General features: G+C 51.8%; 1 protein-coding gene across 6 annotated transcripts in view; it reads left to right on the top strand.

Annotated features, from left to right (window-relative positions):
- The first annotated feature begins 1356 nt into the window (after nucleotides 1-1356).
- The window catches only part of PFKFB3 (6-phosphofructo-2-kinase/fructose-2,6-biphosphatase 3), a 40106-nt gene continuing 24788 nt past the window's right edge, over nucleotides 1357-16674 (top strand). For 3 of the 6 annotated variants that reach the window (XM_032106632.1, XM_032106628.1, XM_032106627.1), the window contains exon 1: nucleotides 1357-1549. In XM_032106632.1, the coding sequence (XP_031962523.1) occupies nucleotides 1534-1549 (16 nt within the window). In that variant the 5' untranslated portion in view covers nucleotides 1357-1533. The remainder of the gene's footprint in view (nucleotides 1550-16674) is intronic. The other 3 variants (XM_032106633.1, XM_032106630.1, XM_032106631.1) reach the window with 1 other exon arrangement.

The raw sequence follows: 16674 nt of genomic DNA, 5'->3' as shown, positions 1-16674 counted from the left end.
TCCAGCCTTTGGCCCTTTAAGGTTACTAAACATCCTGGGAAATTCCATTTTTAGATGATTTTTCCCCAAGGAAATGGTTGCCTGCTCAATTAGCTTGGGCAGACCCCCAGCCTGTCCTGCTGTGTTTCCCAGGGGCAGGGCATAAACCAGCTGCTGTAACTGGTTCCAGTCACTGGAAGAAGCCCAGCAGCCCGTGCCATCAAATCTTGAGCACTTCTGTTCCTCACATGCTGCTGGGGCTCAGGAACATCTCCACGTGCATCAGCCAACACTCCCTGAGCAGGACAGAGGCAGCAAAGCCATGTAAGACATTGATGTCCCTGTCCCTGCCATTCCTGCTGCAGCCACAGCTCTCATAACAGCCTGGGGGGTGTTTTTTTGGAGTGCTCCTCACCCACTGGCTTAAACAGGTTTCTCCAGTGGGGGTTAAGCCAAACCTGGCAGACTTTACCCTGGGGAGGATGAAGAACACTCACCTGGAGCATTGAGGTGGTCTGGATGGGGCTGGAGCCTGCAGGAGATGGATGGGGAGGCTTTAGACCACACAAGGGATGGTTTGAGGAAAGTCTTGTTGACTCCAGGAGGAGTCCAGTTTTGCAGGGAGCAGAGACACAGCGTGGAGCTCATGGTATCGCTGGCAAGCACCACGGGGAGAGGATGGGGTCCAGTCGTGCACAGTTCAAAGAGTTTCTCTTGAACTACCTCCAAGCCAATGTCTCTTTCTACTTGCAGGGAGGGCATGAAGGAAGCACAGTAAAAATAAACAACCCTCCCCGGTTCAAATGCTCCACCTTCACCTCCTGCTGCAACCCGAGCTCCAGAGAGCTCCCAGGCTGACACGCACACAGACCTGATGCTTTTCCAAAGCTGATGGCTCATCCCAGCCCTGTGATGCCAGGAGAAGGGTATTTGCTCATCCTCAGGATCCAGCACAGCAGGATCTGAACTCCCAATTGCCTGTGCAAGGGCAGGAGATGCTGAACAGGGGGATCTGAATTTCTGACACCCTTGTTTCTGAAGCAAGTGTGTGTTCCCAGCTTGTCCCAGTGCCACCACAAAGAAGATGGGGTTGGTGCTCTGATGAGTTTAGAAATTGCATAAGTGATGCAGGAGGCCAAAATTCCATTTTCACACCCACATCCATTACACTCAGTTCTGTACTGGTCCTACAAAAAAAAACCCCACCACAAATAAACTCAAGAACCCTGTCCCGGTACCTTCCACCCCTTTCTAAGGCCACCAGCTCCTTGTCCTGTTCCTGTCACCTCCCTCCCAGCTCTGCTCTCTCCGGGAAGTGAAGGGTTAAAAGCTCTGAAACTGCAAGAACTTCCTCCCTTCTGCAGTGCCACCCTCGGAATGACGCTGGTTTCTGCCGGGCTTTGCCCAAGTATGTCCGTTTCCTTCTGAAAGAAGAAGGAGGAGGAAGGAAAGAAACAGAGATACAGAAGAAATACATATTTTATATTTATATATCTAAGAGGAAGCGTCCGCGGAACCCAGGAGTCCGAGCGCAGCCCTGCCTCCTCCCGCTCCATGCCGTTCCGCAAAGGTAGGGCTGGATGGGTGGGCAGCATCCCGGGATGCTCCCTCGCAGCGCCGGGACCGACCTGGGGATCCAGGGATGGGTCCGTGCCCCGGGCTGTGCCTGCTGCAGGGATGGGAGATGGGAGCACCGAGCTGTGCCCGGCTCTGCCGTACCGCCGGCTCAGGGGGAGGATGGGGGACATCCCTGAGGTTGTGTGTGGGGTGCGTGTGCGTGTTTCTGTGCAGCCTGGTAAGGGCAACTGTCCCCTCTCCGCCCTCCCTGGGGGGTTCTTCGTCTGTTCCCGGGCGAGGGGAATGAGCTGCTCTGGGCGGTGCAAGGGCTGAGGACGGAAGGCAGCAGGATGTTTCTGGGCAGGGGGTGCTGCTGGGGGCTGGCTGGGGCGATGCAGTCTGAGAACTGGCGACCTGCGAGCATTTGTGTCCTTGGGAGGTGCTCGGCTGAGGGGCTGGGAGCAGAGACTGGGGAGGTAAAGCAGCTTTTGAGGAGGGTACCTCACCTGCGCAAGCCCCTTTCGTGCCGTGGTGCCCTCGGATCTGCGCCCCAAACCATCTCTTTTCCATAGAGCTCCATCCCAGCAGCTGGCAGAAATCCCCACTTGCCACCCCCTGGCTTGCCGGTGTGGGCAAGAAGCACCCAATATGGGACCTAAAGCTCTGATGGGTGCTCCTGTGCTGCTGTGGATGAGTTTTCCATCCTCTCCGAGCCGCTGTGAAGCAGAGACTCTTAAATGTCACCTCCTCCTCTTTCCAGAGGGAAGTGCGGGCACGGTGGGACACAGAGTGGGATGCTTGTGGTGGTCCCTTTTCCCAGCTCTACTGAGTGGGGAAATGGAAGGTAAAAAGTCTTCTCCGTGAGTCAAAAAAGCCAGGGGAGGCAGGGTTAAGTCGGGACGTGCAAGGACACGGGGAGAAGGTGCTGCTCAGCATCGCACACAGGTGCTTTGGCCAGCGAGCAGTCCTGTGCTGGGGCAGGGACCGAGATATCACCCGCTGGGACTGGCATGGCATCGAAGGGCAGCAGGGAGGGAATGAAATTGGCGCGGAGAGGGCTGGAGTTGTTTTTGTCCCCTCTCCCTGCTCTGGGGAGGGTGTTTCAGGGGTGAGGCATCGCCCGCAGTGATGCTCACAGAACCCGTGTCTCCGGCGCCGAGGTTTCTGTTGCCTTTTAAGGCTCAGAGGAGCGTGATGTGGTTCACACCCTCGCATCTTGACAGCGCAGCAGACTGCAGGGCTCGATTTAATTTTAGGTGATAAACGGATTAATCTGGAGAAGAGGGAGAGGTGCTGGGGGTGGGCGGTGGGAGGAAAGCAGAGTATGACGCTTTGAAAGCGCTGAGCCCTTAGTGGGAAGCAGGGAGAGACCGGGGGAATTTCCCCTGTTGGAGGGCAGCTCCCGTGGCCCAGCTGCAGCCCCAGCAGGGGTAGAAATGACGGGCAGGTCTGCAGCACTTGGGGACACATGGTGGATTTGCAGCAGTTGATGCTTTTCCATGCGGCCCTGCCCAGCACACCTAAACTGGGGAGGACCCTTTTGCTGGGACACCGTGCTGTGCTTGTCATCGCTGCCAGACACGTGGGCCACAGCTGACCTGCAAATCCTCGCCAATTCGGTCCTGCAGCCATTGTGCCACCGTCGCAGCTCGTCTGTCTACAAACTTCCTCTAGAGGTCAACCTTGAAGTGCCAGAGCAGCTTTCAGCTGCTCCGTGCATCAGCCTGCAGCTCCAGAGTCCGAGATGGCAGAGGCCAGTGGGGATGGGTTTTGTCCACAGCTTGTGTATTTTAGGAGAAATTTTGTCACCACAACAGTTGTCAAGGACTGCAAAAGTGGTGCCTGGGGAAGTGGTGGAGTGACCATCCCCGGAGGAATTTAAAAGGCATGTAAATGTGGCACTTGGGTACATGGTTTAGTGGTGGCTTAGCAGTACTGTGACCTGGCCGCAAACTTTAACCCCGGCTCAGAGCATCCCGTTGGGCTGGTGGGACCCCACATCACCAGCCCTGCCTGGAGCACTGCTCAGTGGCTGCTGCTGGGCTGCCTGGGCTTCCCAGGAGCACATCCATAAGCCACCAGGCAGGAGGGTTGTGGAGAGCATGGCCTTGTGGCTGCCCTTCAAAAGCTGCCCACAGCAAGCTGTGTACATCCTTAGTTTACAGGAGAGTTGGGCATGAAGATATTTTCCTTCTAGTTCAACTTGGTGCATAAAAAGCCTTGCTTAAGGTGGTGGCTTCAGCTGGGTTGGAATCTGGCTGTGTTCCTGACCCTCCCAGAAGAATATGGAGGCTCCAGGCAGCTCAGCAAGGAGGCTGAGCCTTTACTTTGGAAGCCTTTTGGGAACAGCATCTCACCTCAGGGCTTCCTCACAGCCACCCTGATGCAGGGTGCAAAGAGGAGGCTCTGCCCAAGGGCTGCTGCTCTGCAAACCCCTGGTAGCTTGAGGCACAGGGAGGCTTTGAGATGAGCATTTTGGAGGCTCTCAGCTGTCTTTGCACACCCCCGCATGTGGAAATGGAGCATCCTGTGGAGAAAATGCAAACTCCACCCTGTCTTTGCCGGTTTCTCACTACTTGCAGCTTTGGCATCACTTTCCCGTGTCTCCCTGAGAGGTCTGTGTGAAATCCTGGTTGTCTTGGCTCTGTTCTGCCTCCTTTCTCCTTGGGCATCGCAGCCAGTGGCATTGCCCCAGGATCTGCACTTCATGTTTGTATAACAGCTGCCATTTAGCAAGGCATTTGGCAGTTTCAGATATTAAAGAAAGGTCTTTCTAGCAGGGATGCTCAAGGACAGCCAGGAGTTATGAGCTTAGGACAGGAATTAATTTCTTCCAGCATTGCTGCATCAGCTGGGAGCACTGGAGAGAGCCCTGCTCCCCAAGCAGTACCATTACCCTGGCAAGGGCCTGTCTGTGGCTGCAGCTCTGCTGGCAGGACGTGTTGGGAGCTTTCACCTAAAGTACCCTTCCTGAAAAATATGATTTAATTACTGCAGCTGACGCAAGGAAGCCTGGGAGTGTGCAGGTGATAAGCTGGCAGGACATTGCCAGCGAGCAGGACATTTGTCATCTGTCAAAGGACAAATGAAATCCTGGGGCTGCTGGCTGGGAAGGAGCTGGAGATAAGACTGAAAGCCAGCGAGCAGAGATGGAACACATGATGATAGAAGCACAGAACAATTCAGGTTGGAAAGGATGTAAAAGATCACCTAGTTCCAAACCCTCTGACAGGGCAAGGACACCTTGTACTCGAGGAGGTTACTCAAAATCCACTCTAACCTCACCTTGAACACTTCCAGGGAGGGGGCATCCACCACCTCTCTGGGCAACCTGTGCCAGGGTCTCACCACCCTCACCATAAAAAATTTCTTCCTTATTTCTGATATAAATCAACCCTCCTTCACCTCAAAAGCATCACCCCATGTCCTGTTGCAACAGACCCTGCTAAAAAAACTGTTCCCATATTTCTTATAGGTTCCCTTTAGGCACTGGAAGGGGCTCTAAGGTCTCCCACGAGCCTTCTCCAGAGCAACCCCAGCTCTCCCAGCCTGTCTCCATGACAGAGGTTGTCCAGGTCTTGGAGCACCTCCATGGCCTCCGCTGGACTTGCTCCAGCAGCTTCACATCCTTCTTATATTGGAGACCCTGAGCTGGACACGGGGCTCCAGGTGGGGTCTCACGAGAGCGGAGTGGGGCAGAATCCCTCCCTCTCCTGCTGTTCTCACTGCTTTGTACGTTCTGTAAGCAGAAGTTATGACATTTCCTGGTCTCATTTCTGCTTGCTGAGGTCAAGGAGGCTCTTGTTAGCAGGAGCAGAGGTGCCTTTTGCCCGTCAGCATGAAGGGAAAGGGCAAGACTATGCCACATCCCGGCACTGCAATTTCTGCTGCCTGTCCCCTGCTCCACCGAGCACTTCCTTGCTGTCCCAGCTCCTGCAGTGACTCAGATTACAACACCCCCTGATGGGAAACTGCTTTTGCAGAATGGTTACAGCTAAAGGTGGAGAACTGCCTTTCTGCAGCTCTTTTCAGGCTTTGGAAGGGATAATCTTGTCACTTCTGGAGGCTTTCTGGCTTGCTGGCAATTCCATGCAAACCCACATGCTGCTGCCTTTGCCGGTCACGTCACTCGTCGCTCCTCGATGTCGTGTCTTCCTGGCAGCCCTGGAAAAGTTTTTATCCAGCATTTCCTGTCAGAGGTACTGGACAGGATTTTTAAGCACTGATGGGCTGTACACATGATGCAGAGAAGCCATGTGAGGAGTCAGGAGCTGCTTGAGGGGGATCCTGCCTGCTGCAGCTCCCTGTGGGGACTGTCCTGGTGACGGCAACACCGTGGGTGTCTGCTCAAAGGGCAGGGAGGAAATGTGTGGCAGAACTGGCCCTGGCTCTCCTGACTCACTGGCTCATGCCTGAGTCAAATCATTGCCTTGTTTTCACTGAACACCTTTCCTGGAAGGCTGGAAATCCCCTCCTGTCCTGCTTTGCCCCCTGGCCTATGTTGCTCACTGTGGTATTTTCCTTCTGGCTCTCAGTTTCATTTCATCCCCTTTCACCTCACCAGCCTCTTGAGCCAAAGGACCCAAAAGAACAGGTGTCTGTGCCCCCATCACACCCCTCCCAACACCTCCCTGCACTTCCAAGAAAGCCCTCCGTGAGCATGACCTTTCCGCTGCCCCTTGGTTGGCCCTTGCACTTTCTTTAGCATTTATGGCCACTCACAGGGAGTTTTTAATGGATTTCAGGGTCACCATGCCCGGTCTTGTTTCCATTGGTGCTCACAGGGTCATGAACAACCGAGCAGCAGAGCCTACCACGTCTCCTGGTGCTGGTGCAGGGGGGCAGATGCCAGGCTGTGGTGGGCAGGTGGGACAACCTTGGCTGCCACCAGCTGCAGGTTGGAACCACCACTCCACTAGAAACATTTGTAGGAGGTTCCTAAGGGCTGTGCAGCTCTGTGAGGTCCAGTGGGATTTTTGGGACCTACTCTGTGTTCTTATCACTCCCCAGAAACCAGCTGGTGGGGAGAGATATGGGTTATCAGCACCTCTCAGACTTCCCGAGTCTGGGAATTAAACCACGTGAAGCTATTGAAGGTATATCCTCATGTCCTAACCTGGGAGCAGGCAGACACACCTATAACCTGCCCTGCCAGGGTCAGCGTCCCACCAAGCAACTCAGGATGCTGGAAAACCCCTCCTTTTGGTGTCCTGCCTCCCTCCTGCAGGGATGGGGAAGGACTCTCCATTGCTGTATTTCCAGCCACCAGCTGAAACCCAGGCTCAGTGGCAGTGTCACACAGGAAAGCAGCTCAGATTGGGCTTGGGCTTCACCCCAGTGCTCAAATCCCACCACCAACACCCCCCAGACCCCTTTTCCACCTAGCATCCGACCATCCTTGTGCCAGCGGGGGTCTGTGCTGGCAGAACTGCTTTCCCTAACACACCCTCTGTGATGGAGAAATTGATCTCAGCACAAAACGGCTCCAAAGGCTTTAAATCAGATGACCACAGGTGTTTTTCATGGAGGACGTGGGAGGATTTCAAAACCAGCAGCCGGCAAGGTGTGATCCCTGTTTTCCTGGTGCGTGCGTGCAGGCACACACAACTCTGCAGGGCACCTGATCTATTCCCCATCATAACTACATTTTAAGGCTGGGGAAAAAAAAAAAGGGATGGGACACAGGCCCCAGCTGGGACTCAAGATCAAACCCACACAGATTTAGATTTCCTTTGTGTTTTCCCCTGGAGAATTCCTTGTCCTGGCAAGAGGTATTAGGATTCCACTAATACTGGGACAGCATATCTTGTATAAACCTTAAATATTCCTTGCTGTAAAGAACAGCTATTACCTTCTCCATGGCATCCTTTTCCAGGCCAAAAGCTATTCCACAGTCTTCTCCTTCCTGGAGAACAAAATCACTCTCATTTTGTGCTCTCCCATATACCCCATTCTGAAGACTTCTCCTTGGTATTGCCCACCATGTCCCATCCCAGATTAAACTTCTTCCCAAAAGAACAGGGCCTGGAGTGAGATGTGCCCTGCCTTGGTGCTGAGGAACCAGCACCATCCAGTCCAGAAAACCCAACCTCCTGCATTTTGTATGCCACCCTCTTGCTAAAACATCACGGAATTGGGCTTTCTTTTTTATATATTAATAATAATAATGATAATAATTTTCCCAGGGACCTAATGCTGTTCGTTCAGAACTGACTGCTGGGACCTCTTTGTTCCCCCTCTCCCCAGTGTCTTACTCCTCATTGGATGATTTCCAGCTTTATCAATTGAGGCAGGGGAAACTGAGGCACAGGAGGGTGCAGAGATGGGCTGGAGGCTGCGCTGACAGTGCCTTTAGCTGCTCTTATCCATGGATCCAGCTCTCTCTGCACCAATCCTGGCTGTGCCGGAGCACCCTGAGGTGTGTTCCCTGTGTAGGTACATTTGGGGAGGGTGTTACTGGTCCAGACCTCATTGTAGTGCAGTGCAGAGCTTCCAAACCAGCCCCTGTGGGCAGGAGCAGGGTGTAAAAACCGCACCTGGAGAGATGTTGATTTGGGTTGGAAATCAAGGAAAGTTTTCTCCTGGAAAAGATTATGTGAGGACAGAGGGGAAAGCTGAGACCGACCAATGTCGCCTTGTGAAATGGTTTGGGGAGAAACGATGCTGCTGGGGAAGGGGTGATGGGGACGGTGATGGTAAATCCACGGGGAAAAGGAGGTATTGCCGTGTCCTTGTGCAGCCCCGGCCCCGCTTTGGGCTCTCTTTGGGCAGGCACAAGGCAGGGCTGCTGTTACACGGCTGAATCCCTTCAGCCAGCCTGATTTATCCCCCTCCCTGCCGCCTCTGGAGCTCGTTTATCCGACCTGAGGCGGGGAGAACCTTTCCCAGGGCAGCGGGCTGAACTTGTTTACCCGTTCATTTATTATTTCATTGGCCTGCTGGCATGCGGACAGCGGGGACACCGGAGCACGTGCCAGCCCCGGGAAGCCACACGGGCTGTGCACGCCCCGGCCACATGGACACGGGGAGGAAACGCTGCGGGCTCCGCTGGCCCGACCGCCGGCAGCTGCGCCTCCTCCTCCGGACACACGCGAAAGGAGCGTGCGAGAGCCGGCTGCTGCTGGGCTTTCCAGCTATTTCCAGGATGGCCGGAGAGCAGCTGAGGCTGGTAAACAACAAGGATGACCCGCCGGTATCGGGGGTGTTTTGCTCCCAGTGGTACCGCGAGAAAAATGGGGTGTTTTGCCTCCTGCTCCCAAATCCACGAGCCCCAAGGAGGGATGTGGCTTCCCAGTTTCGGTCTCTCCCGAGCCGAGATGTTCCGGCTGGTTCTGCTGAGGGATAAACAGGAGGATGGGTTGCACTGGGTCCTGATGGGAGGGATGGAATAACTGGTGGAGCTGCTGATTTCTCTGCCTGGGGGACCAAATTTTTCCACCCCTAAAAATGCAGGTGGGCACTGCAAAATATAGGCTCCTCAGTCACCAATGTAAATTTATTTGGAGGAAACTCGTGCCTTCATCCCAGGTATGACCTAGGGAAGCGCCCCACGTTAATGCCAATAGGAGACTCGAACATGGCTGGAGCAGAAATTTGAGGATTTGACTTGTTTTTTTCTCCTTCTTGCCTTCATCCCTGGTATGACCCAGGGAAGCACCCCACCTAAATGCCAATAGGACACTCTTAACATGGCTGGAGCAGAAATTTGAGGATTTGACTTGTTTTTTTCTCCTTCTCAGTGATTTTCTTAGAAATCCTCCTTATTAGCCAGGGATTTCTCACAGGAACAGTAGGACGTAGCTGAGGCTATGACTTGGGCTTTGGCAGCCTGATAAAGCCCCTCCACAAAAGGAATGTGGGATGGCTTTATGCCAACACCAGGTGCTCCAGGGATGGATCCATGCTTACAAAATAACATTCCCATTCAGAACAAAATAAAGAAAAATAAATTTCTGGAATAAACAGTATCAATAATAATAATAATAATAATAATAATAGGGTTTTTGCTGGAGGGCTGGATCTCATTCACGGCTGAGGACAAGGCTTTGGGGTGGGAAGAGGGACTCAGCAGTACCTTCACCACCAAAATCTCCATGTTGCTGAACCAGGCTGAGCAGTAGGAGTTGAGACAGAAGAGGCACCTCCCAGCAGTGACTTTTGTGTTTATTTTTTTCTCCAAGGTGGCTTTGCCAAAGGCAGGGAATGGATTTCCACCTCCTGTCAGCTGTGAAGATCATGTGCATGGAGGAACACAGTCAGCAAAGCCTGTTTCCCTTAAACCTTAAATCACTTCTGGTTTTTTTTCTTGTCTTCATAATTTTTGGGTGCAGCTGAGCTGCTGAGAAACTGATCACGTCCAACACATTTACACCGTAAATAAAAGAACAATGCAATAAACCATTAAATCATGTATGGCTGTTGCAACAGCAGCAGTTAGGTGGAAGGCGTGAGGGTGGGAAGTTTTCTTTTATGGATGTGACTTTACTAGCCCGAATTCTGGACGACCTGAGGTTACCTTTTCCAGCCTGGCTTGGGATGTGCTGTCACACTGCGCTGGCAGCCATGGGGTTGGGTGGCCTGGTGGTAACGGCCCGGCTGCAGACAAGATGGGACAAGGCAGTGTGGGATGAGGCTGGCGTGTGCCAGGGCTGAGCTTTAGTCACCCCTGTCATCGATGACTGGCTCTGTCTGAATGCAAGAGGACCAGATTTCTGAGTGGCGTCTGAAGGCACTGGCGGCTGCCAGGCACGGGGTGGTTGCGTGTGCTCCTGCACGTGTCCAAGGGAGCTGTGCTTGCTCAGTCTCTGGGTGGGCTTGAGCCTGCATGAGATGGGTTTTTAGGGATATTCAGTTGGTCAGGTCTGGAATGAACACCAGTGATTAGGGCAGGACAGGGAGAGGACACGGCGCATCCATGCTCAAAGCATGTCCTGCAGATACTACAGCTCCTGTGACCCTCTGGCTACCCCACCTTCATCCCAAACCCATCCTAGTGGGATCCCCCTTAGCCACAGCTGCAGAAAGGCCTGGCTTTTACGTAGCTGGCAGGTTTGGGAACTGCTCTGGGCTCTGCTCCATGGGTACAAACCGTATCTCCCACTGGCTCAGTGACCATCCATGGAACCCCTGAGACATCACAAGCATCTTCACCCAGCAGTGGGTGAAAGGTGCCTGTCAATCAGGTGCCTGGGGCTGTCCCAGCCTGGGTAATAAACACACAACATGAAGCCAAGGAAGGTCATGCCTTCCTTGCCAAGCCCGACTCTCCCTCTTTATAGGGAAGTTGGCAGGAAAGCCTGGCCAGGAGTCAGGTGGCCCTCAGATCTCTTGTTGACTGTCTAGCAGTTGTTTTCATTCAGGCTGGGCTCTGGGTAAACAGCTGGGAAATGTGAAACCCTGGCTGTGGCCGTGCTGTCACTGCAGGCATCAGCCCGGGGACGTGCAGGGAGCAGGAACCCACCAGCGCCGTGCAGGGGGCACAGGGAGATGGACACGTGGAGTGAGCCCCTGTCCTGTGGTCATTTGTTTGGTTTACAAGGATTGACAAGTGTCCTGTTTGTGGCACAGAGTTTGTGCTGGCACAGGGTGCCCAGAGAAGCTGTGGCTGCCCCATCTCTGGAAGTGTCCACGGCCAGGTTTGATGGGGTTTGGAGCAACCTGGGCTAGTGTAAGCTGTCCTTGCCTGTGGCAGGGAGGTTGGAACTGGATAAGCTATATGGCCCCTTCCAACCCAAACCATTCTGTGATTCCCTAATGAGTGGTGTTGCTGGAAATGCTGAAGCAGACACAATAAAAGTGGTTTTCCCCTATCTCCATCGTTAGTCAGTGAGGACGAGTCACAATCAATGGCCAAGATGTGCTTCCACCTATGCCATCCCCTCCTGGCTCTGTCTCTCAGCTCAAGTAACAGCAGTTGTTTGGGAGAAAACTGAGGCCCTCCCAAGTGCTTTGAAGCACAGCGTCTTTCCTTGTGACCCCTGCCAGGCACCCAGACACTGCTTCGCTACTCCCTGTTAAACTCCAGGGCAGAAATCAAAACATTCAGCTCAATTTTCTTTTTTTTTTCCTCAAGGAGCTGTTAGCAGCTTGTCATTGCGGGTTGGAAAATATAAATGTATTTGAGAAAATATGTTGGCAGCAAGCTCCCCATATTGTTTCAGCTTGCCCCAAAATTCCAGAGACATTTTCCATTAATATTTTTCATGTCTGATTGGAAAATATCGGGGACAGAAGAAACAAATTCTGTAGATATTTTTAAACAATTTTAGTTTTTGTTTTTCCTTTCCCAGCCAGGTCTTCATGGCATAGAAAAAAATAAATGAAATGCACAAATGAAAATCATCTGCTAGGACTTAAATGCATTAAAATCATTGTAAGTGGAGGAATTTTAAGAAAACCATGATAAAGAAGTTTGGTTATTTAACTTCTGCATTCCAGCAATCTGTGAGATCTGATTCCAGCGATTTGGGTCCAAAACTCGGTTAGGAGAGGTGTTAGGAAACTGGAGGTTCCCTGAGAGAGGTTTTGACTGTAGGGAGCTCCAGCAGAAGATATGAAAACAAAACTGAACCTTACCATTCTAAATTTCAGCTTGTTGACCACACACTTTTCCTCTTACTTGTGTTTCACAGACCTCCTAAAAGCAGTGCCTGCAGGTCTCAGGTTTAAAAGCACATGGCAACACTGTTGAAAAGTGGGGCACTTAGGCTTCACCTCTGGATGCCTTGTGGTTTCCACCAGCTGAATGGAGAGGGGAGCCCTTGGGGAGGCTGATCCAGGGAGCAGCTCAACCCCAGGAGTGGTGCTGGTCCCAAAAGTGGTTCTTCTTGGCCAGAGCTGAGGTGTGTGGGCCACTGTTGGGCAACCATTGTCTGGATCATCCCAGCCCTGTGAGGAAGCAGGGATGAGCAGGTTGTCCACAGGGCAGACGTGCTCACAAAGGTGAGGTGTGGGTGGGAAGATCCTCGGCACGTACACGATTTTGAAATGCAGCTCCTCACCAGAGCTCTTCTCTCCCTCCCTGCATGGGACTCTGGATTGGACAAGGAATTGTGTTTTGGGTCGCCTCGTGCTGGAGAGCACTGAGATGTGCATGGAATGGTTTTGGGCATAGCTCTGAGGTTCTCTCCGTGCTCAGAGGACACAAACTCCTCCAGGACACATCTCAGTTTGCAGTCAGCACCCACAGCAGGGCAGCTGAACCGTTCTGAGTGCAAGTGGGTACTCATTTCTCTCCACAGGTGGTAGAAGTGGTCAGAGGTGACCAATTCCTTGTAGACACCTCAAAATTACATAAATTCTTCCCAAACTCTACCCACAGCTTTTCTGTGGATGGAGGAAGAACAGCAGGAGCTGAGCTTTGACGCCTCCTCCCTGCTCAGCATCCCTCAGGGGAACCTTTCCATCTGAGCCTCCCAGGCAGTGCAGATCCTTCTGGGATGCTGCTTCAAAAGTCCCTGTACCAGGAGCCAAACAGATTATCAGCGGGGGGTTGAGACCTGAGAAAAAAAAATACTCTTTTTCCTAGACTGTGATTAATCTGCTGCCCGCTGCTGCCTACAAGCACGTCCTCCTTGATCATCACAAATACAAACCACCACATTTTCTTCCCCAGAGCTTAATGTTTTAGGTTTTTTGCATTACTTTGAAGAGATTCCCCAGCATCTCTGCGGTGTCTGGCTTCAGCACATCATTGCCTACAACTTTTTTAGACGCTTCTGTGTCACCATGACAATGCTGAGGTTGTCACTGGCCCGGGCTTGTTACATAATGAAGGTGAGTCAGCCCCAGAAAGGCCACAGCCTTTGCCATTGTTTGACTTAATAACCTGCAATGATGAGATAACGATCCAGGTTCTTAATGAAAGGTGGGCGGTAATGAGAAGTTAGGAAACAGTTCAGTAGCAAAGTCCATGGGATAATGACAGGCTGCGATTTCCGGAGGGGAATGGAGGCTGATCATCCTCCACCGTAAATGGTCTGAACAGACTCATCGTCCGTCGGGGGGTTTCACATCCAGCACTGGGCGCCTGCAGGCAGGAGACCTGGAGAGACCCACGTGCATCACCGGGCTGGGAATTAAGTTCTTCATGAACACAGTCAACTTCAGTCGTTGGGAGGTTCAACCTCCATAAAAACAAATCCTATAACAATCTGTGCATGCAGGAGGGCTGGAATTCTGTGTTCTTCCCATCAGATCTCCAAAATGCTGCATCACTTTCCAGCGTTGTGCCTGTTTGGGCTGGGACAGGTTGATTTTCTTCAGAGTAGCTGCTCTGCGGCTGTGTTTCAGACTTGTGACCAAAACAGTGTTGATAATATAGAGATGTTTGTGGTTTTGCTGAGCAGGGCTTACACAGAGGCAATGTTTTTCTGCTCCTCACCCCACCAGTAAGGAGGCTGGGGGGGCACAAGGATTTGGGAGGGGACAGAGCAAGGGCAGCTGATCCCAAACTGACTAAAAATATTCCATAACACATTTTGTCATGCTTAGGAAAGGGGGGGACATTCGAGGTGGTGGTGTTTGCCTTCCCAAGCCACCGCTACATGCGATGGAGCCCTGTTTTCCTGGGGATCACTGGACACCTGTGGGAAGTGGGGAATTAATTCCTTGTTTATCTTTGCTTGTGCACGTGGCTTTTGCTTTACCCATTGAACTGTTTGTATCTCATCCCCTGAGTTTTCTCACTTTTTCCTGCCAGTTCTCTCCCCCATCCCTCTGTGGGGGGAGTGAGCGAGTGGGGCTGAGCTCCCAGCTGGGGTTAAACCACAACAATCCTAAATTAGGTCTGGGTCAGGTGTGAGAAAAAGGCTGTGATTCTGCTGATTTTCCCCGAGAAGGCACTGTGGTAACACATGCCAAGTTCTGCTGGCAGCAGCAGGACAGGGAATATCTGATCTGGCAGCTGGGACAGAATAGCCCTGTAAACACACTTTTCTCTCAGACCAGCAGGATTTTTGTGCTGCATCAGTGCCTTGTTGCAGGTGGTTGTGGCCTCTTGATTAGGGATGAGGTAACCTAAAGTCAAGTTCAACGTCCTGTGGATTTACACTCTAAATCAATCCCAGGACTTTCAGTGGGAAATTTCACACCTTAAAATAACAGGGCAAACAGGGAGGTGTTCCTTTCACACAACTAAAAGTACCTGGGAGTAGAAGGCTCAACCCAATGTCAGATTCATGTGAATATTGTCTTTTCAGAAGCTCTAAAAATGCCAAAACCTGAATTGTGGCTCTCTGACTGATCTGCACCCTCTGACCCTTGCTGTTGGAACCAAGCCTGAACTTTTGCAGCCAGGTTTTATTTCAAGGAGAACCAGTAATAAATTCCTGAGACTGGAATATGCCAACTTCTTGCTGTTTAGTTACCCTCTGACCCCGTGTTTCATAGAATCACAGAATGGCCTGGTTTGGAAGTGACATTTAAGATCATCCAATTCTAACCCCTGCCATGGGCAGGGACACCTTCCACAGAAATAGGTTGCTTCAAGCCCCATCCAACCTTGAACACTTCCAGGGATGGCACAACTTCTTTGAGCAACCTGTGCCAGGGCCTCACCACGCTCACAGTAAAGAATTTCTTTTTAATATCTATCCTAAATCTACCCTCTCTGTAACCTATGGAGTCAATTATCTTTATGATTTAGCCCATTTATGGGGTGAGTTTTGTTTTGCACTAGTCTTATAAGGTCGGGAACTTTCACAGGACATTACTCAATCCTCCTGGACCTGTTTCTGAGCAGAGCTGCCAGCTTTGAGAAATATCCCTGCTCCAACGGATATTTGCAGCTTCAGAACAGTATTTCCAAATTATATTTTTTGAGAAATACAGAATATAATTATTTTTTAAAATTACAAATAAACCTCCTTTCCTGGGATTTTAAATATGAACCTCAGTCTGGGAGGCTCCTTTGGGGTCATCAGTCCTGGCCGATGGACACCCATCTTACATCTCCCTATCTTTGGTCTTAGGATTTACTGGGTCTTCCCAGGGACCATCCAAGACCTGAGCACAGTTGGAGGCATCCACTCTCTGAGAACAGTGGAGGGAACCTTGAAATAGTTTGCTTTTAATTTGGTGAATTGAGATTGAATCCAGGCTCTCATCCTTTCTTCTTCCCCATATTCATCAAAGCCAGGCATTGCATTTCCAACTCTCCCATTTCCTTTGCTGTAATGCTTTAACTCAGCCAATTATAACCAAACACCTCTAGTTAGGGCACAAGTCTGACCACTCGAACAAGGTTTGAACCCTTGTCCTCCTGCCTGAAGAGTTATACATTAAAATAAATTTTAAAAAAAATTGCAGAGGGTTGACTTCAGGAAGAATTTACTCTTCTTGAAAGAATTCCTGCTTGGCTCCTAGTGTGATGGTGACAACACACGGCGAGCTCAGAGCAGAGGGCTGGGCAAAAGCAGGGAGCTCCCTAAGCTGCAATCAGCTGATTAAGGCTGAATTCTGCATTTCTGCAACCTCTTCCTGACTTTTCCCGTCCCTTGGCTGCCAGGAAAGGTCAGCCCTGGGTGCGATGTTTGACTGGGGCTGATACTGTGGGGTGAGCAATGCCCTGTGCCTCTGTGGGGATTCCCCCTCCGGGGCTCAGCCCTGGTTTCTCAATGTCAGAAGCTGAACCCCGTTGAATTTCCCCCCTTTCTCTGCTTGTGGCTGTCTTTAAGCCAGGCTGCACCCACAGGCAGGCGTGTGGCAGCCCGGGTCTTGCTCCAGTGGTGTCGCAGTGCCCAGCTGCTGTCAGCAATGAGCTGAATTTCTTACACCCGGCCAAGGAAGGAGTCTCATGAGCACGTCAGGTGCAATCAGAGGGTGCAATAGGCTGAAAAACTGTACGGCTTGTCCTCAGCCAGGAGAACGTGTGTCTGCTCTGGTGGGTGGAAGGAAGGAGAGCTCTGGGGCATGCGATTTTCCCTGCCCTGCCTGCATCCTGCACCCCGGGCAGGGCCCAGCACTCCCAGCTGCAGAGGGACCAGGAGCTCTCCCCTGATTTCAGGGTAGGGGTCTGTAAATCCCAATGCTGAGAAACATCCCGTAATCCCTGCAGGGAACCCTGTCTGCAAATTATACCGTGAAGAAATGATTTTGCCTGATTTCAGTTCCTTTTTGCCCGATGTGGCTGAAGGAGGA

Source organism: Corvus moneduloides, chromosome 4, assembly GCF_009650955.1.
Source record: "Corvus moneduloides isolate bCorMon1 chromosome 4, bCorMon1.pri, whole genome shotgun sequence".
NCBI classification, from domain to species: Eukaryota; Metazoa; Chordata; class Aves; order Passeriformes; family Corvidae; genus Corvus; species Corvus moneduloides.
This window is presented reverse-complemented; position numbering and strand designations above follow the sequence as displayed.